A 26,901-nucleotide genomic window follows, 5' to 3' on the forward strand; every position below is an offset into this window, starting at 1 on the left:
AGAAGATTTCTTGGATGCTTAGGCTCCTTTTCATCCTATCTAGGGTTTGCTCTTCCATTCTTCCATTATTTTCGTCTAAGTTCACCATGACAATGGTGAACTAAACCCTTTTGTTGTTGGGGGAAACAATGTAATCTTTTGAAACTCTCTTTTATTGAAACTCTTGTTTATTTATATGATTCTTCATATGCTTTGATTATCAATTGTTGGGTTCTCATCTGCACTTAAAGCTTTTATGGTTTAACTCATTCGATAATTGTTGTTTGTCTCTATTGATACGGGAATGTACAGTACTGTCATGAACTGGTGAGAAATTCCTTGATTAATGAAATACCACCTAGGGATAGGGAGGTAGGACGATCAATTGTTTTTGCTTCTGTTCGATAATGCGTTGCTAATTGCTTGGGGAGGCTAGGGATAGCAAGCCGGTAATTAGTAATAGGCTTTTTTCGCCGATGGATCGGGTTAAGGGTAGGCCAAGAAAGTTTGCATAGCAATTAGATAATCAAGCACATTAAACAAGAGGAGTAGATAAGAGGGAGTGGATTAGATGAAATTGTCAACCCCCAACAACTCCATTCATCCATAGTCTTTTTCATCAATTGAATCAAACACATTGCATGTTTATTTTCTGTCTTTGCATTCCACACAATTAATTTTTCTCTACAAGTCTTACGATTTCGATTCACACGAACGATAAGGCCTTTCGAGTCTCTTGGGAAGAACGATATCGGGTATTACCGATTATATTACTTGAACGATCTGGTACACTTGCGAGTGAGTCAACAAGTTTTTGGCGTCGTTGTCGGGGACTCGAGGTTATTTTTAGTAGTGTGAATTGATTGAATTTGACTTGATTTTTCATGTTTGTTTTTATTTTTGTTCTAATAAATGTTCTCTAGGGTTTTGTGCCTAATGTTTGCAGAATGCAGTACGGACAAGGATTTGATTATATGGGCACTCAATCCTACGAAAATAATTTCAGCCACTGGTGGGGACCTCACTCATACATGGATCAAAGTCGATATGGACAAGCTATTGAGCCTCATTTCATGCCTATACAAAGAAGTGCAGAATCTGATGAACTTTTTTTGAGGATTATGAATTTTGAACTATACCATGTCAAAGGCATATAGGAGGATATAAAGAATGATGAATTCTTTCCACAAGACATGTATACTAGATTTTCTTCTCATAGAAGCATGGAGGAGAGGCAACATTATCAGTGGTAGCAACAATGCTCTTCACCAATAGAAACGTGGGAGTATGATCAACAACTTTGTCAACAAACAGCTGATGTGACGGAACAAGTCAAAAGCTTGAATGAAAAGTTCGACAAATTTCTAGAGAGGTGTGATTCCAAGAGAAATGAAGTTACCTTCAGGAATTTGGAGACACAAATTGATGAGGTTCTTGATGAGGAGAAAGTGGAGAGAGAAGTGGAAAAGATAGAAGAGAAAATAGAGGAAGATGAAGCAGAAAGGTTGAGTGAGGGAGAGAAAGATGAGGAGAAAGAAAACGCAATGGTTGAGAAAAAAAGAAAAAATAAGAAAATAAGAAAAAAGAAAAAAAGAAAGTGGAAGAAGGAGAAGGTTGAGAAAAAGAGGAAGAGAGGAAAGAAGAAAAGATCATATGAAAAGCCTCTTCCTCATAAAAAGAAAAATCATAGGAAGGAAAAGAAGTTCAAGCACTGTACGGAGATCTTCAAGAAATTGGAGATCAAAATTCCTATGATTGAAACATGGAAACCGGTGCTTGGTTTGATCAACTTTTTGAAGAGATTGAGCAGGAAGAAGAAAAAGAAGAAAATAGCAAGCAAAAGGAGTATCAACGCCTACTGATGGGTGTTTGAACTCTATCGGGTCAAGCTAATGACGTTAAAAGAGTGCTAACTGGGAGGCACCCCAGTGATTGTTGTACACTATTTTTCTTTTAGTTGGATTTGTAAATATTGGTATTTTTGAACATTTTTTTTGGGTAGCATCTACTGAGGGATGCTAGAAGATTTAGGTATCTACTGAAGGATACCAGGAAAGTACACCTACTGATGGGTGTTGAGAAGGTATGCACTTACTAACAAATGCTAGACAGGTTTGAGTCAGGCTCGTGACGTTAAACAAGCGCTACTAGGAGGCAACCTAGGTTCTCTCTTTAACTTTTGCATTTTAAATTCTTAGAATAGGGTGAATTTTATTTTCCGTGTGTATGCTTGGCTTGAATACTTTTCTGAAAATGTTTGACTGAACAATTTGCATGATGAGTCTGTTTAATGATGATTTGATGTGAATGATAATCGAGCTGTGTTGCATGTTGATATTCTGTAAAGTAGATGTGTGAGGAATTATGATTGTGGTTATGATGCTAAGCAGGGTGTATGAATGAATTGTGTGTGAGAAAGCATGTGTGTGAGGTATTGAGCTCCAGAGTTTTCATTGTTGTATGTATTGTTCACTGGAAAGCATGAATGATATTGCCTTAATCTAGATGATTGACTGAATTGCATGTGAATGTCATATGATCAAGGCCATTTTTGAAAACCCTTCTCTAGCCAAATTTTCACCCAAAGTGCTTGAAAATATTATACCCTTTTTGAACCTTAGCCTTAAACAGGATGTGAACCCTTGTCTTGAAATTCTTCACCTTGAGTTGGGATGAGCTTAATTGTATGTGATGAAAAGGTTCAAGTTTGGGGTTGCATGGGGGAAACTCAAAGGCAATTGAAAAAGCATTAAGCTCAAATGTTGTGAAAGAAAAATACATGGGAAAAAGAAAAGAAAGGAAGAAAAGCATGAAAGAGAGTTCAATGCAAAAGAAAAGGGAAGAAGTTGGGATTAAGTGAGATTGGTGAGGAAGAGAGTTGTGCTTCAATGTTGAATACTATGATAGCTCTCTTAACTCAAGGATTTTGCACTCCAGAAAAACCAATTCTTCTTGCTAGCCCAGCCTCATTACAAGCCTTGGAAAAGTCCTTTTGATGGCATTTGCATGTAAGAATTTTGGTTGTTTTAGATGAATGGCAATGTTATTTCATGTGACTTGTGAATGATAGAGTGTTGGAGTGTTACCCTAAACACTTTAGTGATTGAGTGAAACACTTGCTTGGTGAGAATTGCTAAATTTCATGATTGCATCTTTGCTTAGTGGATTGGTCATTCATAATGTGTAACATCTGTTGAGGAACTTGTGAATTGAACTGAATTGGAAGCATGCATGCATCTTGATTTGACTCCACTGAAAATCTGAAGTTGAGTAGTTCTTGTCATGTACTTTAGGAATGTTGAATCATTGGATGAAATAGTAGAAAGCCAAGCTTTGTTTTGTCTGCTGTTTTGTTTTGTTTGCTTGAGGACAAGCAAAGTTCTAAGTTTGTGGTTGTGATAACGGTTGAAAAATAGTTATTTTCATATGTCATTTTAGACCAAATTACACCCTTTAAGACTTAGAATGAGCTTAGAATCAAGTAAAACCCAATAAATGAGTCAGTCGAGAGTCAAAAGCTGTTTTTAGCGATATTATGCTTGTTTTGCATTGTTTTGCAATGATTTTGATGAAAGCGAAGATTGGGGTTGAAGATGAAGGTTGTCCACTGGGCTTGGGCCTGTTTTCTGTGACGCTCCTCAGCTATAAATAGCCCTGTTACGATTTCATTCTCATTCTTTTGACAGAAGAGGGCGGCCAGACCTAATTTTCACTCCTTGGAGAAGATTTCTTGGATGCTTAGGCTCCTTTTCATCCTATCTAGGGTTTGCTCTTCCATTCTTCCATTATTTTCGTCTAAGTTCACCATGACAATGGTGAACTAAACCCTTTTGTTGTTGGGGGAAACAATGTAATCTTTTGAAACTCTCTTTTATTGAAACCCTTGTTTATTTATATGATTTTTCATATGCTTTGATTATCAATTGTTGGGTTCTCATCTGCGCTTAAAGCTTTTATCGTTTAACTCATTCGATAACTGTTGTTTGTCTTTATTGATATGGGAATGTACAGTACTGTCATGAAATGGTGAGAAATTCCTTGATTAATGAAATACCACCTAGAGAGAGGGAGGTAGGACGATCAATTGCTTTTGCTTCTGTTCGGTAATGCGTTGCTAATTGCTAGGGGAAGCTAGGGATAGCAAGCCGGTAATTAGTAATAGGCTCTTTTCATCGAGGGGTTGGGGTAAGGGTAGGCCAAGAAAGTTTGCATAGCAATTAGATAATCAAGCACATTAAACAACAGGAGTAGATAAGAGGGAGTGGATTAGATGAAATTGTCAACCCCCAACATCTCCATTCATCCATAGTCTTTTTCGTCAATTGAATCAAACACATTGCATGTTTATTTTCTATCTTTGCATTCCACACAATTAATTTTTCTCTACAAGTCTTACGATTTCGATTCACACGAACGATAAGGCATTTCGAGTCTATTGGGAAGAACGATATCGGATATTATCGATTATATTACTTGAACGATCTGGTACACTTGTTAGTGAGTCAACACCAGCACGCCTGGCCCCAAAGCCCAGTTTCTACGCTGGCCCCTAAGCCCAGTTTCGCCTGGCCCATAAGCCCAGCTTGCCTGGCCCCACAGCCCAGTTTCTACACTGGCCCCAAAGCCCAGTTTCTACACTGGCCCCAAAGCCCAGTTTCTACACTGGCCCCCAAGCCCAATTTCGCCTGGCCCACAAAGCCCAGTTTCCACACTGGACCCTAAGCCCAGTTTCCATACTAGTCCATAAGCACAGCTTCGCCTGGCCCCTAAGCCCAGTTTCCACTCTGGCCCATGAGCCCAGTTTCACATGGCCCCTAAGTCCAGTTTCCACACTGGCCCCTAGGCCTAGTTTTCACACTGGCCCATAAGCCCAGTTTCGCCTGGCCCCTAAGCCCAGTTTTCACACTAGACCCTAAGTCCAGTTTCCACACTGGCCCACTAAGCCCAGTTTCCACGCTAGCCCATAAGCCCAGCTTCGCCTGGCCCCTAAGCCCAGTTTCTACATTGGCCCCTAAACCCAGTTTCGCCTGGCCCATAAGCCCAGCTCGCTTGGCCCCAAAGCCTAGTTTCTACACTGGCCCCTAAGCCTAGTTTCTACACTAGCCCCCAGGCCTAGTTTCGCTTGGCCCACAAAGCCCAGTTTCCACACTACCCCCTAAGCCCAATTTCCATACTGGCCCATAAGCCCAGCTTCGCCTGGCCCCTAAGCCTAGTTTCCACACTGGCCCATAAGCCCAGTTTCACCTAGCCCCTAAGCCCAGTTTTCACACTAACCCCTAAGCTCAGTTTCCACATTGGCCCATTAAGCCCAGTTTCCACAGTGGCTCACTAAGCTCAGTTTCCACGCTGGCCCAAGCCCAATTTCCACACTGGCCCACAAGCCCAGTTTCCACACTGGCCCACAAAGCCCAATTTGTACACTGGCCCCAGAGCCCAGCTCGCCTGGCCCTTAAGCCTAGTTTTCACACTGTCCCAAGCCTAGTTTCTACATTAGCCCCCAAACTCAGCTCGAGTTTTTATTCTTTCTCTTCCTCTTTTGAAATCCAGACTAAATTAGTGTTTTTATCTTTACTTAACTTTTACTTTGATAATACGAAAATATCAAATTTTCATATTATCTAGTAATATCTAAGTAAAGAGGGGCAGCTGTCAACACCCAATTTCATCCGAATGATTAAATAATATATGTTTTTTGTGTTTGTTATTTTATTTTATTTTATCTTATTTGCATTTTAATTTTGTTTTCATTATTTTATTTTTATGTTAGTTTTTTTTATTTTTTCATTTTAGTTTTTTTTTTTTTTACTTTCTATTATTCTCTTTTACGTTAGTTTCTTTTTTGTTGTTTAATTTATTTTTATCGATTCTTTTACTTTAATTTTTATGTTAACAAAACAAAAAATCTAAGAAAATAAAAAAGAAAATAAAGAAAAAAAGAGCAAAAAATCACAAAGTCAACTTTGCTTTCCTTTTTTCATGCATTATATCTCCTTTTGGTGCAAATCTTTTGTTGTGCCATGCATGCACCTACAATCTTTAGTTGGCTCACTTGAAAGAGGAAATACAGCAGAACAGGGTGGCTGGGCTGGGTTGTAGGAAGCAACCATTCCGCAGGCACGCCATATCCCCTTTTGGGTGCGAATACTGTGTATAGACCGACTTTGAACCGGTTTAGTGTGGGAGCATGAAAGATGGTGGAAGAGTGGCAGAGTGATTGCAGTCGCCTTTGGCAGAGAGAGCAGAGAAACAAAAAAAGAAACAAAAATGTATCTCCAAGTTATGAGAGGGTAGCCTGAGTATTGAAAAAAAGACATTACTCTCAACTTCACCATTCACTCTCTACTCACTCAACAGAAACTATTTTCTCCCTCACCGCATAACATAAACGAATTCCTCCATCGGGCACATCAGGGGAACCCACCATTCCCCCAACCTTCATTCTCATTCATTCATTTCCTTAACCTCTGCCCATGATGATAAAAACTCCAAACTTTGTCTCACTCGCAGGCCACCATCAACCGCTTGGATTCTCAAGTAGACTTTGACTCCCCTCATCCAATCACCAACCATCATCCATATTCACCCATCGCCATAGCCATCTCGACGCTCACAGTTACTACCCAACACCTTTCCAGCATATTCATCTCAACCTTTCACCATCACCGATCATCACTTCTTGGGAAGCAAGAGACCTCACGGCTAGAGAAAAGGAGACCTTAGGAGAAAGGATGAATCATTTTTCCTTCAACCAAGCTTTCCAGCGCCTGCAAGATTTTGTAGCAATTCAAAGAATATTCAGTCTAGGAGAGCCTGAGAGTGTAGAATCAAAAGGAAAGAGTCCTGAAGTGGCGAAGGTAAATCCTCATATACCCACACCTACCCAAGCTCTTTGGACTTGCTTATATGTGGCTTTACTTATGGAGATGAACGAACGATTGCTTGATCACTATTTATAATCGTAGTTGTTTGGTTGTGGTTTCATCCTTTATCAAACTACATTTTCAATATCTGTGAGATTCATCCGATGTAAATAATAATAGAACATGATGCATATTCCCTTAGCATTAGGACCCGAATACCTTCTGCTTCCACCCAGAAAAACATATGTAACAGGAAGAAAACAGAGGCAAAAACCAATTCTACCTTCCATATCAGTTCTGAAACAAAAAACAAAACATAAAACAGACAAGACATAAAGCAGTTATCCGATCAGCCCCTATTTCAACACTGTTATGCTATACCATTTCTTTAACTTTTTTACCTTCTTTTCTTATTCTCACATAAGTCTCTAATTATTAGGTTCCTAACAACTATAATGCAAGAAAAAAACACGAAAAGAATAACATTGAAAGAAAGCACTTAGTGATCTTCAACAATTTTATACACAAAATTGATCTTGAAAGATTTTACACACAAAGATTCTTACACCAACTCTAGTGTTACCATCTTAGTCCATAAGGATCTCCCTACATAAAATCTGAGTTTAAGGAATAACAAAAAATAGTTAAGACAAATGCACCTAATAAAGTTTGCACTAAATTATTTGTTGCACCACTACTAGACTATCTCTAGTATGCGGCCTAATATCAAAGTTTTGATTAAACTCTTCAATATATAGTCTCTTATTCATGATTTAGAACCATTCGTCATAACCTACATCCTTGATAAGTTATGAAATTCAAAGAGAGCATACGTGATTTTTTTTTAATTTTCCCAACATTTTTGTTCAATCTACCCACATATAAATAAGATACTACATTCTTTATAAATTCATAAACCACATGAACCTTTCTTCATCTTTTACTTTTGTTTATTCTTTTTAATCGTTTAATTCTCTTTATCTTTTTTTCAAATTCCATTTTATGCTTGTTTATATGATCATCTTTCTCTCTTGAACGTAAACTTTCATACTTATATAATCTTTAGATTTAAATGTGTCCAAGAGCAAGCATTTTGGAGTTAACATTCATATAGAAATCCTTAAAAATTTAAAATCAAACTCTAACTTTATCTTAAAAGCCAACCTATTGGCACAATCTTGTAATTCACCAAGGGCAGTAGTATCTAATAGGTAACATGGGTATAGAGAACCATTATCCTAATTCAAAACTTTCAAATTCTAGTTTTATGTTATCTCGAAACAATCCAAATACACGGAATCACCAAGTGGTATGAATTTGAAACACATAATAATCTTATATTGTATATTTTATTCTCACTTACAGAATTTATTAGTTTATATACCAACACAATTTATATGCCTCGAGACTGAATAACAAAGATTGTGGGCTTGCATCCACTTCAATTACCTTGGCTGAGAAACCAATAGGTAACATAAATATAGAGACGTAGGCACTATATTGTATATTCTAAGAACATTGAACACAATTCTTTCCAACCATATTAAAGCAAATAAATTGCTATCAGCATTTGTTAAGTAACACCATGAAAATTGAGTATGAAATAGACGTAAATGGATTTATTTTCCATTTTCTTAAATTTGATTCATCGTCCTTTGTTTTTACTTTCAAAAGTAAACATTTGTCGAAAGGAAAAAAAAAAGAAAAATAATATACAAAAAAGTATAATAATTATTAAAACCTTTTCTAATTAAATTACAAAATATTTTTTATATTCTTTAGTATAGAACATTTGTTAACTACCCTTTGCTGGAATCATACTATAGAATTTTCTCAACAAATACTTAAAAATAATCATAATTTTTTAAAACCACAATTTGATGGGAGAAGAGATCAATTTTTAAGTGATTTAATGGACAAAAACAAGAAGTGTCCAAATTATTGTGTCCATCTAACTTGTATGGGCGTGTGAGATGTTTCTTTTCCAAAACAATTTGGTCATTGCATGCTTATTTTTAATATACAAGAGTCATCTTAACTTTACAAGTGGCAAAAATTGAACTACCTTCAAAGACTAATCTTAACTACAAGAGAAAGCAAATACTCAGGAAAGGTTTTATCGGGTGTGTCACACCCCATTTAAAATATCCTCCTTAGTGGAGTACATGTGTCACCGTCCGGTTCTCCCCTGGTGAGTGGGAGACAAACTCTGTCAAACTTTTAATTCCCTTCCCTCGTGATCCGTGCAGTATCAGCATAGCAGAGAAACCCCAGGGAGTGGAAGTCAGGTGTCACGTTGGAGTTGGCCGACAGTTCGAATTGGAGGCAGTATATAAGGTGGGAATGAAACCTGACGCCACTTTTCCATGCAATCTTCTTCTTCTTCCTCAAACCCAACTTTCTGAACATCTCAAATTCTCCTCCTTCTCTCTAAAACCTCCCTACCTTCTCTCTAAAATTCTAACCCATTTACTGTTCCGATCACCCTTCAGATCACGTTTGAAGACTCCTGGTGGTTTCCTCTCTCACTTGGACCGTCCGGTTTCTAGTTTGAAACTGAATTTGGAAAGCCTTAGAAGGGATAGTTCCTACCAACCTACTTTCAAAGATTTAGCTGGAATTAGAGGTAAGGGAAGCTTATAAAGTTTAATTATGATTTTCTGTATGGTTTGAATGTATGCCTGATTTAATGCATGTTTAATATCTAAAGTATGTTGCTTGAATTCTTATGATTGAAATATGGTATGTTGTTGTATGAGTTGTATGATAAGTATGAAATATGAATTCTGCACTGATAAGAGTATGCATGAAACTTAGAAAAAATATGAATCTGAGATCGAAGGTCATTAGGACCGTTCGGTCCTCCCTTTTCCGTTCGGTCTGTTCGGACTGATTGACCTAGTGTATTTACTAGACTTAGTTGATTTCCTTCAATTATTTCATTGACATATATTTAAGAACGTTGGTCATAAACCAAACGTTCGGCCTTACACGTGTTCGGCCTTAGGCTGGCACTTAACATATGAAACTTACAAATATGATATTCTTCCTTTGACACCGTCCGGTCACTTAATGGCTGAATGGTCTAGTGAACCTTTAATTATTGAGACGTCCAGTTTACTTGACTAAAGCCCTTTTACTCCTTTAAAGAGTTCCTTATTTCTCAATTCGTCCGGTCTGATAAGTGTTTGGTCATAGACCAACCTTTGACCATTTTATTGCCTATTTTACAATATTGTTGTCAAACCGTTCGGATGACTATCATTTATAGTAAATCCTTAAGCTACGATCTCATTCTTTGTCTAATCATCCTATCTACCATTGACATACTTCTGTTATTCAGTCTTACCTTTGATATGACCGTCCGGTCATTTACTTGAATTCTTGATACTCATCTTACCCTTTTGATTTAAACCGTTCGGTCACTACTAGTTATGATTCAGTATTGGGTATTTGGTACTCCTCTCAACACCCTAACAGCTTGAAAGTAATAACGAACGTTGGTTGAATTTGACTAAGTAAGAGAATTCCACTGACGGAATAACTCATGAATTTGGTAATGATTGATAAAGTATGAATGTGGGAATGACTCAGGTGTCGTCCTTGATCCTGATATTCCGTGAGGGCGTATCCTCAGGTAGAGGAAGGCCACTCATGTGTGGGAATGGCAGGAGGTCCGCGGTTATATGAATAGATAACCGTTTGAGGACTAACCTCGGGTGGCAGCTGATAAGGGAAAGCAGTTACTACACCACACCGGGTGCTAGGGACGACCGAGCTACATGTTCATACCGTCCGGACAGTGTCTTAGTGGTCGGTCATGATTAAAGGAATGTGGTATGCATGTATAGGAATTGTATGTTGCATGATTGATTGCCTTGTATTGTACGTTTACTTGTATGATGAATTGATAAATTAGATTTACATAAGCTTACCCTTATCCTTTGTGTCTTTGTCTATGTTGTCGTTCGGTATCTGACCGTTCGGTTATCCTCTTCATTGCAATGATCATCCTTTTGGGTGTGAGCAGAGGATAGCTTGGAAGATGTTCTGGAGGCTACTCTAGAGGACGCTGTGCAGGCCGAGCAACCCGTGGAGGCCGTGCCTGAAAGTTATGCCGGACCGACCGGTCCTTAGTGTAGTTGTTTCCATTGCCCAGTGTTTTGTAGGGTCCAGTATAGGAATCTTTTGAATTTTTGGCCGTTCGGTCAATGTATTGTATCCAAGACCGTCCGATCTATATTGTAAATACTGTATTCAACATGACTATTGTACAGTTTTAAATTTTAATGATATTATCCTATCTCTTTCACCTCTATGCATATTCACCACTCTTCTCACTTATTATCCATGTTAACCCCGAGCAATGAAGTATAACTTACGTTATATATTTATTGGGATGTTACAGGGTGAGTGAAATTTCGATGGCATCTCACATCATTTAATTTTCCTAAATTTCTACTTCTCTTGAACATTTAGCTAATACTTCGGGGAGAGTTCATTTTTTATGCTTTTCACAACATTTGCAACTCGAATAATAAGTGAATAACACAGTATACAATATTTGTTCAAGGCCTCTAAGTCATTAACAAAAAGGGTATGAAATCAGCGGAAAAATAAATAGATTGTGTTATAACTGCATTGTATCAGAAAATGCAGTAGAGAGATACAAGTAACTCCAAATTGATGTCACATGTCATAAAGTTCAGATAATAGGAGTTGAGTACCACCATATTTAATCAATGGAGTTAGTTAAAATGACAAAAGACAAAATGAAAGTATATTAGTGTTATATCTATGGAACTTATTTTTAACATACTATTTGCTCTTAATACACTGGTTCTTTCCTATGTTGTATTCAGTAGCATTAGATGAAACATGAACAAACCAAAGGGGCATCTATTAAATTGATGCTGAGGAAACATGAACAAACTACTGAAGCCCTTCAAATATACAACGATTCTTGAACAATTTTATTGATGTTATGAAAGAAAAATGACATATCAAAGAAGATAATATGGTGAGAGGGAACATAGGAGAAGAATGAAGAAGAAAATGGTTGCAACTTTGTGCTATAGAAAACTAATATAGTAATATAGTTTCTTAATAGGTTGTGTTTTGAATCATTGAAACAGGATTGGTGTGATTTGAATTAGAATCATGCTACAAATTGCCATATGATCAAACATATCCCAACAAAATAAATTAATCACCATTAAAGTCAAACATAATACATTTATCTGCATAATCTTCTACTATGAAAATCTCTTTCTTAGGTTTGAAGCAAGCTGCATGTTTTAAATCTATAAAATTGGGTTAATAGCGACACTTTTAATCCCTTTTAACAGAATGTGTAAATGAGCAAACTACACATCGTTAAAGGAACGGTGTTCTAGTATACATAGAAGCAATTTTTTCTCATAAATCAAACGTAGAAAGAAAAAAGATAAAATCAAAAAGTAAGAAAAAAGAACCATGATTTTTCAAAACTTGGAGGATTCATCTAACTCGTTCAATCTCTCGTCCTTTTTCCTCCTCAATTCAGCCTCATAGTTTCTCAGCCTCTCATTCATTCTCTCCTGCACACAGCACACATAAACCATATCAAACAAACAAAAAAGAAAAAATCTTTAAAGAGAAAAGGGAAAAGGGTTTCTGAATACCCTAGCGAGCAAGCCTTCATTAGGTAGCTTCAGAAAACCTGGCTGAAGATGCAACTGAAAAGAAAGAAGAGAGTGAAGGTATGCTAACCTTGTAGTTAGATTCAACACGATGCATAATGTAGAATCCGAGGATGCCTCCGAGAATTGTACCGGCCATGATTCGAATGTAACCCCATTTCTGAGAAACAGGTTTCATTGTCGTTGCTTCACTCTCAATTTGCGCAGAGAATGGTTTCAGTTTCAGTATTTAATGATATGGGCTTTTTGTTTTGGATTTCTTACACTGGCCCAATTTTCACAATAAGCAAGTAATTGGATCTTCAACTTTCCTCTAACCAAAAAAATAAAATCTTTAATTCTTCCTCTAAACTATTTTCTGAGATATCATAACAACCCAAAAAATAAATAAGCTTTGTAATGTAATAAATCAGAGCTTAATTAAGTTTAACTAGTTTTATCGTAAGTATAATTCACGCTTAAATACTAAACTGAAAAATAATGCTATTTAGCGTTTTTTTGAAGAGTTTACTCATTTGATTACTACTTAAGTGAAACATGGCATACAATTTCAACAATACTATGACAAAAGTCCATGTCGCATAACCTATTACCCTCATTAATAGTTCTGTATATACATTTAAGAGCAAGCTAAATCATTACCGTCGTAATCAACATTCACAACGGTAATGTGCAAGACAATTTTTAGGCTTCCTTTGACCATACTGTACGATGTAGGTTTCAAAATTACATGAGCAACCTAACTAAATGGTACCTAGGGTAGGGCATATTGTACAATGTAGTTGTAATTCAATTCAAATAAGACAATCCATATTCATCTTCCACCAAATATAGTTGAACCCACAACCATGGCAAAACATAAACCAATACTTATAAGTTTAAACTTATAACATACACCAATAATTACACAATATATACATAGTCATAACACTAAACAATTTTTATGATCAATAAGTCACACCTGCACAACAATAGCATAGGACATATAATACATACTTCAACATCCCATAATTCATAACATAATAACAAACAGATTCACAATTTAAACATATTTTACTTGCTACAAAACTGAAGAATGGTTGTAAAACTAGTTCAGGAATAGTGGATCAACAACATAGCAATATGGGGTGGACTCGAGTTCAATACAAAACATCTTGTATCACTAATGCTCCAATAAAAAAAAATGAACCACGAAAGATATGCATCAGTTCTATATATAGGATTATAAGAATAAAGCATGGGCCATAATAGCTTACATTTAGTGTGCACTTTCAAGGTAGAGAGTGTGAATATATGACGTAATAATCAAGTGCACTGGCTACCTACAATGAACAAAAATGAAAAAGAAAATCAGAATTAAGATTGACAACACAATAAGTATCGTGAGTCTAAGTGAGTGGAAATGAGAGTGAGTGTATGATGTATTTTTTCTTAAATGTAAAAGTTGATTAGCTTAATTCGCCGCAAATGGTATGGGAGACTGCACCCAAGCGTTGTGAACAGACGCAACAAAAAGTGTGGGCAGAGTATTAAGTTGAGGCAAAAAGAAGTTAAAATATATATGGGATGATGTTATGGATGTTTTGTTGGTTTTGGATAGGGGACTGAGACCGGGTTGTCGATTTACAAAGGTAGCTGTTTCTGGTATTTGATAACATTAAATGTTTTTGTTATGGTGTGTGATGATGTAATTAGTTAAAAAGAAGAAGAGTTATAATAGAATAAATTGGGTGAAAGGAAAGTGCAGCACCAAAAGCATTTATAATATGAGGAAAGTTAGAAGTGATGAGAAATCCAAAAGTTTATGCGTTAACTCACTCTTATTGTGCGACAATTTCAACTTTTGATATGATTCTTATATGTTCTAAAGAGAGAAACATTTTTGTTAGATTTCATTTTCTGTTAGATTCCCTGTTGAACTTTGACTTTGAGGACTACTATATAGATTTATTAGTGAATTTTGTGATCAAAAGATCTGTTTGGATAAGTTAGGCTCAAAAAAAGTGTTTTTTGATATTCATTTTTATTTTACTCATAATTGCAGGATTACCATCCTATTTTCACTTTAAAATTACTACCTCTACTTGTGAGGAGCTTGGTCTCCCTTATTTGTAATACTCTTGATTCTATCATAATTCACAATAACTTCTCAATCAAGCTCAACTTAATTACTAGGATTAACTTGTAGTTAATCACCCTTGGTTTTTGGGGGTCAAACCTTCCTTTGTTTGCACATCTTGCGATATTAGATATTTCGGATTCTATGATTGTGGTGTTTTACTTTTTCTCTTATGTAAAACAAATGTTTTACTCTTGTTTGCAATATATACTTAGTATATACATTAATTGTTCCATTTTATTGGGTATGTAATAGGAAGTATTGCTACTACGCAAGCCTACTATTTCTCCCCAATTCTCAATTTTATCATACTAATAAGATTAGGATTGTGTGATGCAACTTATAGTGTCTATTCTGAATGCAGCGTTTGGATCAGAAGGGAGCAAACTTTTGTACCCGGACCACACATGATGATAATGCCATAACAAATGCAATTGAAATATATGACAACTTGAGGTATTTTTCATACCAAGTTATATTTGTCTTTGTTTGGAACATGAACACGGCTTGACATGAAAACTTTTGCAGTGGCGCAACTCATATTATTGCTTCCAATAATGTTTGTGGTGTGAGAGAATATGACACAGAAAGGTTTCGGCTTTTGAATAACTTCCAGTTCTCTTGGCCAGTGAATGTAAGTACCTCTAAGAGAAATCTGACTTATGCAGTATATTTTTTATTTTATTTTAATGATATTTTTCACTATTGTAGAAAAGTTAAAACATGATACCTGGTGTGAATATTTTTTTGAAACTGATGGGGATTCCTGGACTTACCCTCTAAAGAGTCATCTAATACCAGTAATGTCATATAGTTTAATAGCCCACATCGAATACAATTTATATACGTCTTGAAGAAGTGTCACATGATCATGAAACCACTACCAATCAAACAACTTACTAACATCAAATATCAGCATATTCCAATTCCATTGCAAAAAAACTTTTTTCGTCCTTAATAAAACTAACATCAACCAGATGGCTTATTCGTCCAACTCGAGAGCTGTACCAAATCTCCACCTTGTTGAACGGACCAAGGACCAAGGAGTGCTTCCTCAGCGCCAACGTCCACAACCCACAAAGCCTTCACCGACCAAACCCTAGTCCCACCACGATTAAACTCTAATGGAGCCTCCTACCCACAACGTCGTGATTAAACCACAAAGAATTCCATGCATGAGTCAGATTGGGGGAAAACAAAAATTAAGAAAGGGATACGTGCAAGCAATTGACAGAAAATATGCAAACCCAAATACCCACCTCTTTCTCCCAAAGCTCACTGCGAAGCACTCCTCCAATAGTTTGTTGGCCAAGATTGATGCAAAAACCACCTCTTTCAAGTTGCAATGGAGAACGGTTTAGGGTTTTCCTTTTCACTTGAGAAAGGGACGCAGTGTGGTGTGTGGTGTTTACTGATGTTGCAAAAAGTGAATATCTGATTTGGTAAAATGACTTTATTCACTTTTTCATTGTGTAATATTAAGTTTATTTAAATAATTAATCTATTTGTTTTAGTTTTATTTGTTATATTGAGATTCATTTAGTACATGGAAATGGTATTTGAGAATAGATTGTGGAAATGGATTTAATACAGATTACATTAAAATCCGTAAAATAGATTGGATTGATAAAAAAATAGAATTAAAGTCTTTTTTTTTACAATAAAAATGTCTGGGAGAAAACACGATAACTTTTTACTTCATATATTTATATGTCAATATACATATCTATATCTTCATAAAATATTACAAAAACATATATTTTATACACGGATAAAATTTTATATTATAATAAAAGAGTATTTATATATTTAATATCTTAACGATATTGATATAAATTATTCACGAGTTAATTTTTAGAAAATCTTTTAATATTTATTAAATAGTTCTTATTAAACATATTCTTCTACTCGTACAATAACTATATAAGAAAAAAATATAGAAAAAATAAGGCTTTTTTAAGCTTTAAATATCAATCTTATTAACAAACAATACAAATATTAGTAACCTAAAATTGACTACAACCACAAAATCCAATCTCATTTCATCATACATGTAGATTTATATTTTACTTCGGATAATCCATTATAAACATTAAAAATTACTTTTAAAAAGTGATTAATAATTAAGTATTTATCATAAAAATATTGATATAATCATTAATCATTTATATTCTTACCTTATAATGTTTATGAAAATTATACTTTGTCCTAACAAAAACATATACCTTATATAAAAAAAATATTCTTTTAATTAATAAATTACACATATGAAATGAGAATTTAAAACACACGTTTATTCTGAAAATTATTCTTAGAAATTATATGATAATTTCAAAATATCTTGTACTCAAATTGAATTTGAAAAGAAAATATTAATCGGTATAAAATTAATTTAGAGTCTCACTAACTTGCAAACTAACCATATACAAATACAACACTACTCATTATCCACTTTTCCATTACAATGACGTTTATCTCCCAAACACAAGCACTCGAACTCTCATTTCCTCCAATAGATGTAAAAATAAAAAGAAAATAAAATATTTCAAACGTTCAATTCTTTTTTTATTACTTTAAAAAGGACTAATTACCATGATATAACACTTAACAATAAATCATTCAAAGAATTACTTGACAAAAATTGTTGTTTACTTACCATCATTTATCTATTCTCATGTCTCATTATGTCTATAATTATAATCAAATATTGAAAGCTACTTTTATTATAAATTCTCATTGTATAAAACAAAATTTGTCATGAGTAGTTACCAAACTAAATACTAACTACTAAAAACTAGTAATTTCAAAGGGATAAAAACATACGCATCAAACAAAAAGTAATCTTCAACTGAAGTTCTAAACTGCCAACAACGTAAATTACTAGGAACTGAATCCGTCATCTACCAAGTCATTTCATGAAACAAAAGTTGCTCTTCAATGTCATCATCATCATCATCTTGAAGCTCTTAACTTATTCCACAGTTCATTGACAGATGGACCAATCCAGTAAAAGCAACAGTGCAGCCACACTTGCTTCTTCAGTCTCATGAAAAATGTTCTCACTTTGCTTTAGAACCAATAGCCCTCTTGGCAAAAGATGGCAAACAGAAAGCCGCAGAATGAAGCTGAAGTAAAAAACGCAGACAAAATATAACAGTTCAGTAAGAAGAGGAGAAAAAAAATTCCTAGTTGAAGTGAAAGGGTTGGAGCACAAACCTCAGAGTTGTAAAATTTCAATGGTCTAGTTTGACTATCATCCTCATCTATAGAATAGACTGGATTCAAGAAGTCCACAGTAGGACCCTCAGTTGAACAAAGCATAAAACCAATCATCCCACTGAAATGGAAAAAATCAAAGCAACATCAATAAGGACAATTATAAGGGTATGTTTGTTTTGAAGAGTGCCAAGCAAATGGGAAAATAGATAACAAAATTTTGAAGCAGCATGCATACCTTGGGTATGTAGGAACAGTGGTCCATGCATAGTTGACAGAACCTTTGAATATCTGACGACAATTGGCCACAATGCCCTCAATGATATCCATATGAAGCCATATACTTTCTGCTTGAGTACACACAACTCCTCCTGGACGAAGAGCTCTTGCAACCGATGCGAAAAATGGCTTTTCAAACAGTTCTTGAGCAGGACCTTGAACATTTTAAATATAATCTCAATTAGAAACATTCATTAACAGTAAAAGACCAGGAATATTCAAAGAAATTACAGTATACCCTACCAATAGGATCGGATGAATCCACTATGACTGCATCATAAGTTCCTTCTTCAACAGCCTTCAAAAATGCAACTCCTAGATCATAGAGACAAACCATCTCATGAAAAGTTATCTTCAACAGTAAAGTAGTTCAGGAACATAAAAACTATGGAGAGTAGCTAATCATACCATCACCAATATTAAGTGTGACACGTGGATCCTCGAAACCTACAGCTACATCTGGAAAAAATTGTTTGGAGACCTGCAAAGTGTAACAACTTCAATTGTGATATTTAGCTCATATTGCTAATAGAGGTTATTATACATTTAGCTTAAGAAGATTAGGGGAAAAGTATGACAATAATCAATATACTTAAGCAGAAAACCCCTCTCTCAAGTTACAAGAATTAGAAAAGAGCAAGAGAAACAAATTATATGCAAGATTATCTGCTACTAAAAATGTTCTGCTTTGATTAGAGGTTGGAAATAATAGTTTTTGGCTATTACTTACCTCAACAACCATCTTGTCTATTTCGCAAATGTCTATCTTCTCTACTGAGGAATAGCGTGCTATTTCACGAAGGACTCCACCATCTCCTCCACCAATAACCAAAACCTAGCAGAAAAAAAAGAAGCAAGGAAAAGAACAATTAATTTCAAACATAAATTACACAGAATGTTATCCAAACATTATATTCCAGAAAAAGATCATTGCTTATGGTTCCAGACATATCTCAAATGCCTTACTCCACGAGTATGATTCTTCCTACTCTCATCAACACATACCATTCTGTACATTTCTAATAAAATGTAAACTCAACAACCAAATACATAAATGCAGACGATGATATGCTAAATATACACCAGCAGTGCAGCCTAAGTCAGCATGATGATGAGCACATCAACAATCTGAGTAAACAAATCAATATGAACATTTTTTTTCACAAATTCTTCTGACAAACCCCTGCCCTCCCCACTATCTAAACGTTTTCAATGACTAAAAGCTACACGCTTCTCACAATTGTCCTGAAAATATTTTGTTAAACTAAACAAAATTATCAAAGCAGTCATACTCTAAATTACCTTCTTGGGCTTTGGAATAGAACAAAGAGGAAGATGTGTTATCATCTCTTGGTAGGCACACTCATCCCTCTCTGTAAGCTGAATGACCCCATCAAGAACAAGAACCTTGCCATAGGTGGACGACTGCAAAAAAGATCATAGAATGCATCATTAAATAAAACCAAGACCACCAAAAGGGGGCAGAAACAATAAAATCATAAAATTTAAACGAAAGTACATATTCACCTGGAAGACCATGACATTCTGATAGTCAGACTTCCCTTCAAACAGAACCTTTTCCACCTTCAAAGAATGCGCCTCCCCTGCAAATTAAAATCAGATTCCATCTCACGCGTGTTATTACAAAACAGCAGCACAAACATTCATCATAACAACAACAACAACAACTTGAAGATGTGCTTCTGTTACGGACATGACATCATATGCATCCTTTTAACCAAGATATGTGCAGTTCTCATTGATTTAAAAAACAAAATGTCCCTCCTCATAAAATCAGAAAAAATATTTAGCGACATAACAAAAGAACCGAAAAACAAAAACATAGTCTAGAACCTAACCAATAAAACAAAACCCGGAAAAAAGAAAAACACTAGAGGACACAGATTCGAAAACACTCTATAGTCCGTTATAGGACAACCAACATGGAACAATCGAAACAACGATCAACAAAAACAACTATTTCATACCCAGTAAGCAATAAAACAGGGGGTCGATGAAAAGTCTTGAAATTGAAGGTTGAGAGAGAAAGAGGGGAAGGAAAAGTGAGGGTTTTTACTGACCTGGCCACATTGGGCTGATTTCAGAGAACCAACCAGGAAGAACCGGAGAGATACCAGAGTGTTGAGAGTGATTGGGTTGCGTTGAAAGGGTGTCGGGAACGCCATTTTGTCCGCCGTCTTGTTCTTCTTCTCTGGGTCTCTTGACGGGAAAGTCTGAAACCTGAACCACGTTGTTGTTGTTGTTCTCAGCAGCCATGTTCTTCTTTGAAGTGAGTAGGGAACGCACGAACTGGTGTTGCCCTCTTCTACTCCTTATATAGGTGTTATGGAGATGAATGATTAAAAAAGTGGTAACTTTGAAGATAAATGATAAAATAAAAAAAAAATGATAACCTTGGAGATAAAAATAAATAAAAACTAATTTAATAATATCATATCATGTAATTAAATTTGTTTTTTTCCATGTTAGGTGAGAAAACCTAATCTTCGACCGACACAATCTTGCTCCTGTTTTTAATTAAACTAATTAACTTACGATATATACTTTATTTTAAGAATAATGATATTTAGACAATATTTTTTTGACAACATTTGAACATTGATTATGTGTCAATCTGTGATTGGTCAAAAATTACTCCATAATAGTATTTATGATTATTATAATTTATTGTGGAATAATTTTTGACCAGTCACAGATTGACACATAATCGATGTTCAAATATTATAAAAAAAAATGTTGTCTAAATATCATTATCCTTATTTTAATTGTTGGTAATATTTTTTTGAGACCGTTATCATTTGATTTTGCAGATAAAAGATGAACCTTGTAAATTGAGAGAGGTTTTTGATTTAGAAAATAAATTCAAACAAGAAAAAATATTGCTTCGAAAGAAACTATTAAATCAAATCTAATTGATTGGATTAGTTGTTTGAAAATTGGATAGTTTTTTTTAGATTGACACGGCAATCCCATATAACAAAAAAAATATCATTAAGTTATTTGTGAAATATTCATTTAAAATATATTTGTAAGTTTTTTAAAATCGACAAATACGTAAATATTTAAAAAAACTATATTAAATAAAATATAAAATATAAATTAAATTAAATTAAATATAAAATAATTTAATTTTAATTAAATTTAATTTAATAAAATATAAATTAAATTTTTATTTTAAATATTAAAAATATCTGATATCTATTATCCATGTCACTAGTACTAAGTACGCTTAAAGTAATCTCACACAAAACATATTTTTCTCTTATAAAATATACTGTTCTATTTTCATTATTTGAATAAGATCATTAAAATAGCAGTAAAAAAACAAAATTAAAAAATTAAATAACTGAAAAATATCTTCATCCCTTTAAACTAACAAAAATAAAAAATTACACTTTTAACTTTTTCTTAATATAAAACATTAACAGTAAATTTATGTACAAATACTCACGTATACAAATATTTTTATTACCTTATCTAATTACAATAAGTTATGTATTGGTGCACCCAAAGTAAAGTATGTCCAATTCTCTTTTTAAGAATTGAAGCATTTTATTTTAATTAAATTAGATTCAACACTACTATTTTTTATCTATAGGAATAGACCTAGCTTCAAGAATTATCAGTATACAATATCACTTCTAACAACAAATAGATAATTTCAGATTCTACAACTTGTTTAAACAAAAGTGTCCAAAGTTCATAAAAAAATATGACATCGTGTAAAAATTGAAGAGTCATTAACACTTAATTCAATATATACATAATTATATTATCATAGGAAATTACTAGATGGATATACAATATACTAACTTCAAATTCAATACTAGTATTATGGAAATAGGTTACTTATTGTATTTAGTTGATAAAATTGATAATTTTAATAGAAGTGACTTTTGAATATTCATATATTAATGTTATTTTTCATAGGTTTAATTAATAATTAATTCACTCTAATTTTGTTAATATATTTTTATTAAGGCAGTTTAACACAGAAAATATAGTGTTTACGTTCACACTAGTGCAAAAACGCTGATTAACGTCACCAATTAGACGTCGGTCCGAGCATGCACGGACGTAAAATGATGACCAGTGGCATATTGGTAAATAAATCAGAATCGTAGACGTCGCTTATCGCTATACCTGATGTCTCAAACAACACAGTCGTCGGGCAAACTGCACCTAGACATCTAAAAGGGTTGCAGGAAAGCGACTGGACGTCGGTTGATATCACATTGATGTCTATTGTCGTCCTTAGACGTCGCATGCAATGAATAGACGTCTACTGGTTCTGCATGAATGTGAATAGCCGCTATATAAACGTCGGTACCTGGGGTGGAGACGTAGCTGGGCTGACAGGTTGGTGCATGCAATTAATGTTCCGTCCCCTAGACGTCGGTGCCCTCAGATACCCGACATGTACAGCCTGACAGTTAGGTGAAAAATAATCATTTTTCCGCCATAGAGACGTCGCATGTTGTTCTGGTGACGTCTACTATTGTATAGACGTCGCTTAGTCATGAAAACTGACGCTTAATATCCGCGCCATTAATAATATTTAAATCAGAAAGACGTCATATTAGTGATATCCCCGACGTCTAGAAAATGTTAGACGTCGGTGGAGAAGCATACCCGATGTCTCTAATCATTTATACTACAAATGCGAACCCGCGAGCAGTTACACCACTATTCATCGTCTTCTTCCTCGCGCTTTCTGTTGCGGCATAGCTTTCAGGTACATATTCTCGCTTTTGCACCGTTTAAACACATTTTTACTCTTATTAAGTTACTTTTTGCTAAGATATCTTCCATTTCAACCGATTAAATTTCGTCTTCGTTGCGTTTTAATGCAGTTTGTGACGTGTTCCTCAGCGACGTTTTTGACCTTTTTTGGCCTATATTTTTGGGCGTGCAGTCCTCCNATTCCCTCCATTGGTGTTTGAATCCGCTAAGAAGGTTAGTTTCTATGTTTAAAACTTTTATTGTATGTGTGTTATTGTCTTTTGTGTATGCATGTTATAATTGGCTTTTGCGTTTGCATGTTTTTGGCTTTTAGGTATGCATGTGTTATCGACTTTTGAATATGTATGTAATAAATTTTAGCTGTGTTATTATAATTGGCATGTTAGATTATAAGTATGAAATCACTGAGCGAAATTGAAATTTAACACAAACGATTAATATAGTATGGATCGAAGCTGGATGAAAGCACGTCGCATCTCTGAAGAATATGAGAAGGGTGTTTCGGTGTTCTTGCAATATGTTAAAGATAATGCAAAGTCTGTGAACGGGTCATATTTTTGTCCTTGTGTTCGTTGGGCTAATCAAATACGACAAGACTTGGGCAATTTGCATGATCATCTATTCTTGTTCAGCATAACGAGATTGTCTACCATAATATTTTAATTTAGATGCCTACTTTGTAATAAGTTAACTTTGTTGTTATAGGTACATGGACACAGTCATTGTAGATCAAGGTCGGTCTTCCGTTTACGGATTTGTTGAACCTCAGGCCGTTCAACGTTCTGGTAACACAGATGAAATGAAAAGAAATTATTTGCAAACATGGATGGCTGAGTCAAATAGAGACATATACCTTATGCCATACATTGATGGGTATGGCTTGTTTTATGTAAAAGGTAATTAAAGTTTACTTAATTAGTTTACTAACTATTTATTATGTTCCAAACAGGGCTCACTGGCAACTGCTAGTCCTCATTCCCAAAACAAATACAGTTGTCTTCTTTTGTTCGCTGCAAAAGAGGATGAAAGAGGACTTGAAATTCCTGCTTCAAAGGTAAGTGTTTCGCTAAAAATGACTTTTAATTTCATGTCGGCCTTAATTTTTAATGATTTCATACTTATATTAATATTACTTTTTGTTTTAATGTAAATAGAGTAATGGGTACATCTCGAACTCAGCTAAATAAAGTGTTGTATCCCAAAGTTTGGTGCATTTATAGTTTGAATTCATTTACTTTGTTATTCAATGATCTTAATTGTTGACTATATTTACTTTGTCATTTTAGTGTAACAAACAACTTGATTCATGGGAATGTGGGTACTATGTGATGTCTTGGATTAAGACCATCATTCGATGTGGCATTACAAATAATTGGAATGAGGTAATAATCAGACTTACTTTGAAAACATCAAAAAATCAATTAATTCTTTTGAACATATATCAAACCATAATCAATATTTCTTAATTGTACAGAACTTCAACAATTCATCTCCTATAACCGAAGGCATGATAAGGCAGATAAGGCACGAGTGGGCAACTTATCTTATCCAAAACTGGAAGTAGAGCAAGACTTATTTTTGTTGTTTTCAATTACTTAGGTTTAGTTTAAGATTATAATTTTATTTTATTGATCTTGGATTGAATTATATTTATTTATAGCTCAAACAAACAATTATTTATTATAAACAATTGTTCTGGAAAAATTTTCTGAATTTCAGGTGTGGTTATATTCGAAAAATCAACTTTTATTAAAAAAAAATTGCCCCGTAGACGTCGGTTAAGGAAAAACTGACGTCCACAGACATCAGTCAATGCACAAAGCGACGTCCATTAAATAACAGTGCATAAAACGATCCAGCGCGTACATATGTCTCTTTTGTTGACCGCTGACGTCTATGGTAACATCTATTGTTACTGCGCCTGACGTCTATTGGGACGTCAGTTGTGTGCAAAACCGGCGTCTATATAGACGTTTGTCATTACCTGACTGATGCAAAGTAACGTCACTGGATTAGACGTCGAGTTCGAAACTGACGTCAAAAGCCCAAAATAACCGACGTTAATCAGCGTTTTTCCACTAATGTCAGATCTTATATATATATATATATATATATATATATATATTGTTGGTATCGGAGGGGTTAATTTTTAAAAGAGTTTAGCGCAGCGGATTAAAACACAGAGAGCGTAAAGCGTAACAAGTCACAGTTAAAACGAATTTAGCCTTTTTATAAAAATCAATTTTCTTTCAGAAAATTTACCAAGCAGATAACGTGCGTTAATAATAAAATGAGTGTAGGGCAAAAGAAAANCACACAANGATTTTTATACTGGTTCGATTCAACAGAATCTACGTCCAGTCGTTAATNACTACAAAGAGTGATTAACAGTTCCACTAAAAANNGATTTAACAGATTACAATAANAGGTACAGAAATAGAATGAAGGAAACCACTCTACCAACTTGAAGAGAACCTGCACCGGCAATCGACANACGNTTCACGTGCTTCTCCTTACACAAGACCANGTAGAGAGCCCTGCCAACTTGAAGAGATTCCGCTTCGACTATCGGCACACGATACGTAAGCCTCTCCTTTCACAAGACCAGGCAAGGGAACATAGTAAACAAAAAGCTCTCAAGAATGTTCCTCTGACAACTCAGTGTTCAAGCTTTCTCAGTTTACTCAAAATGTTTAGTTCTGAAGCTTTCAAACTTCACTTAAATAGCCAAGCACACTGAATGCCAAAGGTCAGCTCACAACTGCCATGAATAATCGATTATTGTAAGTGATAATCGATTATTCAAGTCCGTTATAGAAAATTCAAAAAGTGATAATCGATTATTGTAAGTGATAATCGATTATTCAAGTGAGACTTGTGATAATCGATTATTCAAGTGAGACTTGTGATAATCGATTATTGCTTCATGATAATCGATTATTGCAGTTCAAAAACATATGATAATCGATTATAGCATGTCCATAATCAATTATATCAGTAGAATTTACAATGTTAATTATTTTCCTACTACATTCAAAAGACTACAAGTTGCTTTTAAGTTTTCTCCTATTACAAACAAGAATTACAATTTGCAGCATCATCAAAACTTGTCTTCAGGTTTTACCAATACTCCTTTATTGGTAACAATCTCCCCCTTTTTGATGATGATCAAAAATCCTTTTAAAAGCAACTTAGTTTTACCTGCAATACATACAAACTAAAAACAGCCACAAGGTTAGCAGTACTTGTTCAAGTTTATTCCCTTATTCCCCTTAATAAATTCTTCTCCCCCTTTTTTGATCAGAAACAAAAAGAATATAGAAAAGAAATCTCCCCCTTAAAATGAGCTCCCCCTCAACAAAGGCATCAAATATCTAAAATAAGCTCATTATATTAAAGATAAAGGAAAGTACATGAAGATAAAGGCATCAAAATGCATAAAGATTAAGTCTAAATTCTAATAACAATTAAACTCAGACTCCTAAAACAACACTAGAATTCAGGACTAGGAGAACGTTCAGTGGGTGGAATTTTAAGATGAGACTCAATGTTATGGATGCGAACATCAAGTTCAAGAAATTGGTCAACGAGATACTCATCCATAGATTTCTGCCACTCATGAATGTCATCAAAATGAGTTTTCTGGGCTAGAGACATATCCTCTATCTGTTTAGATAACCTTGCAAAGTGTTCTTCCATAGAAGTTGAGGAAGAAGAGGGTATGTTAGAGGGTCCAACATTAGATGGAGCAGCAGCATTGACTGGGTCAGCCATATGAGTATCCATATCATCATCTTCATCATCATCAGGATGGTCATCATCTTTGTGAATAAGGACACGNCCCCTGGTAATGAATCCCATCTGGCGAAAAGTAGTATCTCCAATTTCGGAACCCACAGCTTCAATTGTTTGAACAAGTTCGAACTGACGTCAAAAGCCCAAAATAACCGACGTTAATCAGCGTTTTTCCACTAATGTCAGATCTTATGTTTATATATATATA

The 26,901-nt window shown here is 34.8% G+C and overlaps 3 protein-coding genes and 1 long non-coding RNA gene across 6 annotated transcripts; 2 read left to right on the plus strand and 2 right to left on the minus strand.

Annotated features, from left to right (window-relative positions):
* Positions 1-6,680: 6,680 nt before the first annotated feature.
* On the plus strand, positions 6,681-15,533 carry LOC111240834. Of its 2 annotated transcripts, XM_022776664.1 has the most exons (4): positions 6,681-6,833; positions 15,004-15,095; positions 15,168-15,273; positions 15,351-15,533. In XM_022776664.1, exons 1-4 carry the CDS (start codon positions 6,708-6,710, stop codon positions 15,357-15,359), a joined length of 333 nt encoding a protein of 110 aa, XP_022632385.1. In that variant the 5' UTR covers positions 6,681-6,707; the 3' UTR covers positions 15,360-15,533. The 2 variants fall into 2 exon arrangements, with proteins under 2 accessions (XP_022632385.1, XP_022632384.1); XM_022776663.1 differs by having other exon boundaries at positions 15,168-15,533.
* LOC111240835 lies at positions 9,153-10,993 on the plus strand. The gene is made up of 2 exons (XM_022776665.1): positions 9,153-9,465; positions 10,870-10,993. Exons 1-2 carry the CDS (start codon positions 9,183-9,185, stop codon positions 10,974-10,976), a joined length of 390 nt encoding a protein of 129 aa, XP_022632386.1. The 5' UTR covers positions 9,153-9,182; the 3' UTR covers positions 10,977-10,993.
* Positions 12,698-16,094, minus strand: LOC106779689. 2 transcript variants are annotated; one of them, XR_002666426.1, is made up of 4 exons: positions 15,899-16,094; positions 15,544-15,773; positions 13,777-13,842; positions 12,698-12,833 (listed from the first exon to the last, which is right to left on the minus strand). It is a non-coding gene; the product is annotated as an uncharacterized LOC106779689 (long non-coding RNA). The 2 variants fall into 2 exon arrangements; XR_002666427.1 differs by having other exon boundaries at positions 15,540-15,773.
* Positions 16,095-17,336: 1,242 nt separating this feature from the next.
* On the minus strand, positions 17,337-20,464 carry LOC106779688 (spermidine synthase 1). The gene is made up of 9 exons (XM_014667859.2): positions 20,216-20,464; positions 19,662-19,738; positions 19,437-19,559; positions 18,865-18,969; positions 18,543-18,615; positions 18,378-18,449; positions 18,094-18,289; positions 17,856-17,976; positions 17,337-17,764 (listed from the first exon to the last, which is right to left on the minus strand). The coding sequence occupies exons 1-9, from the start codon at positions 20,409-20,411 to the stop codon at positions 17,699-17,701; spliced, it is 1,029 nt and encodes a 342-aa protein (XP_014523345.1). The 5' UTR covers positions 20,412-20,464; the 3' UTR covers positions 17,337-17,698.
* Between the last annotated feature and the right edge of the window lie 6,437 nt (positions 20,465-26,901).

This window comes from Vigna radiata, unplaced genomic scaffold (assembly GCF_000741045.1).
Source record: "Vigna radiata var. radiata cultivar VC1973A unplaced genomic scaffold, Vradiata_ver6 scaffold_167, whole genome shotgun sequence".
Classification (NCBI taxonomy): domain Eukaryota; kingdom Viridiplantae; phylum Streptophyta; class Magnoliopsida; order Fabales; family Fabaceae; genus Vigna; species Vigna radiata.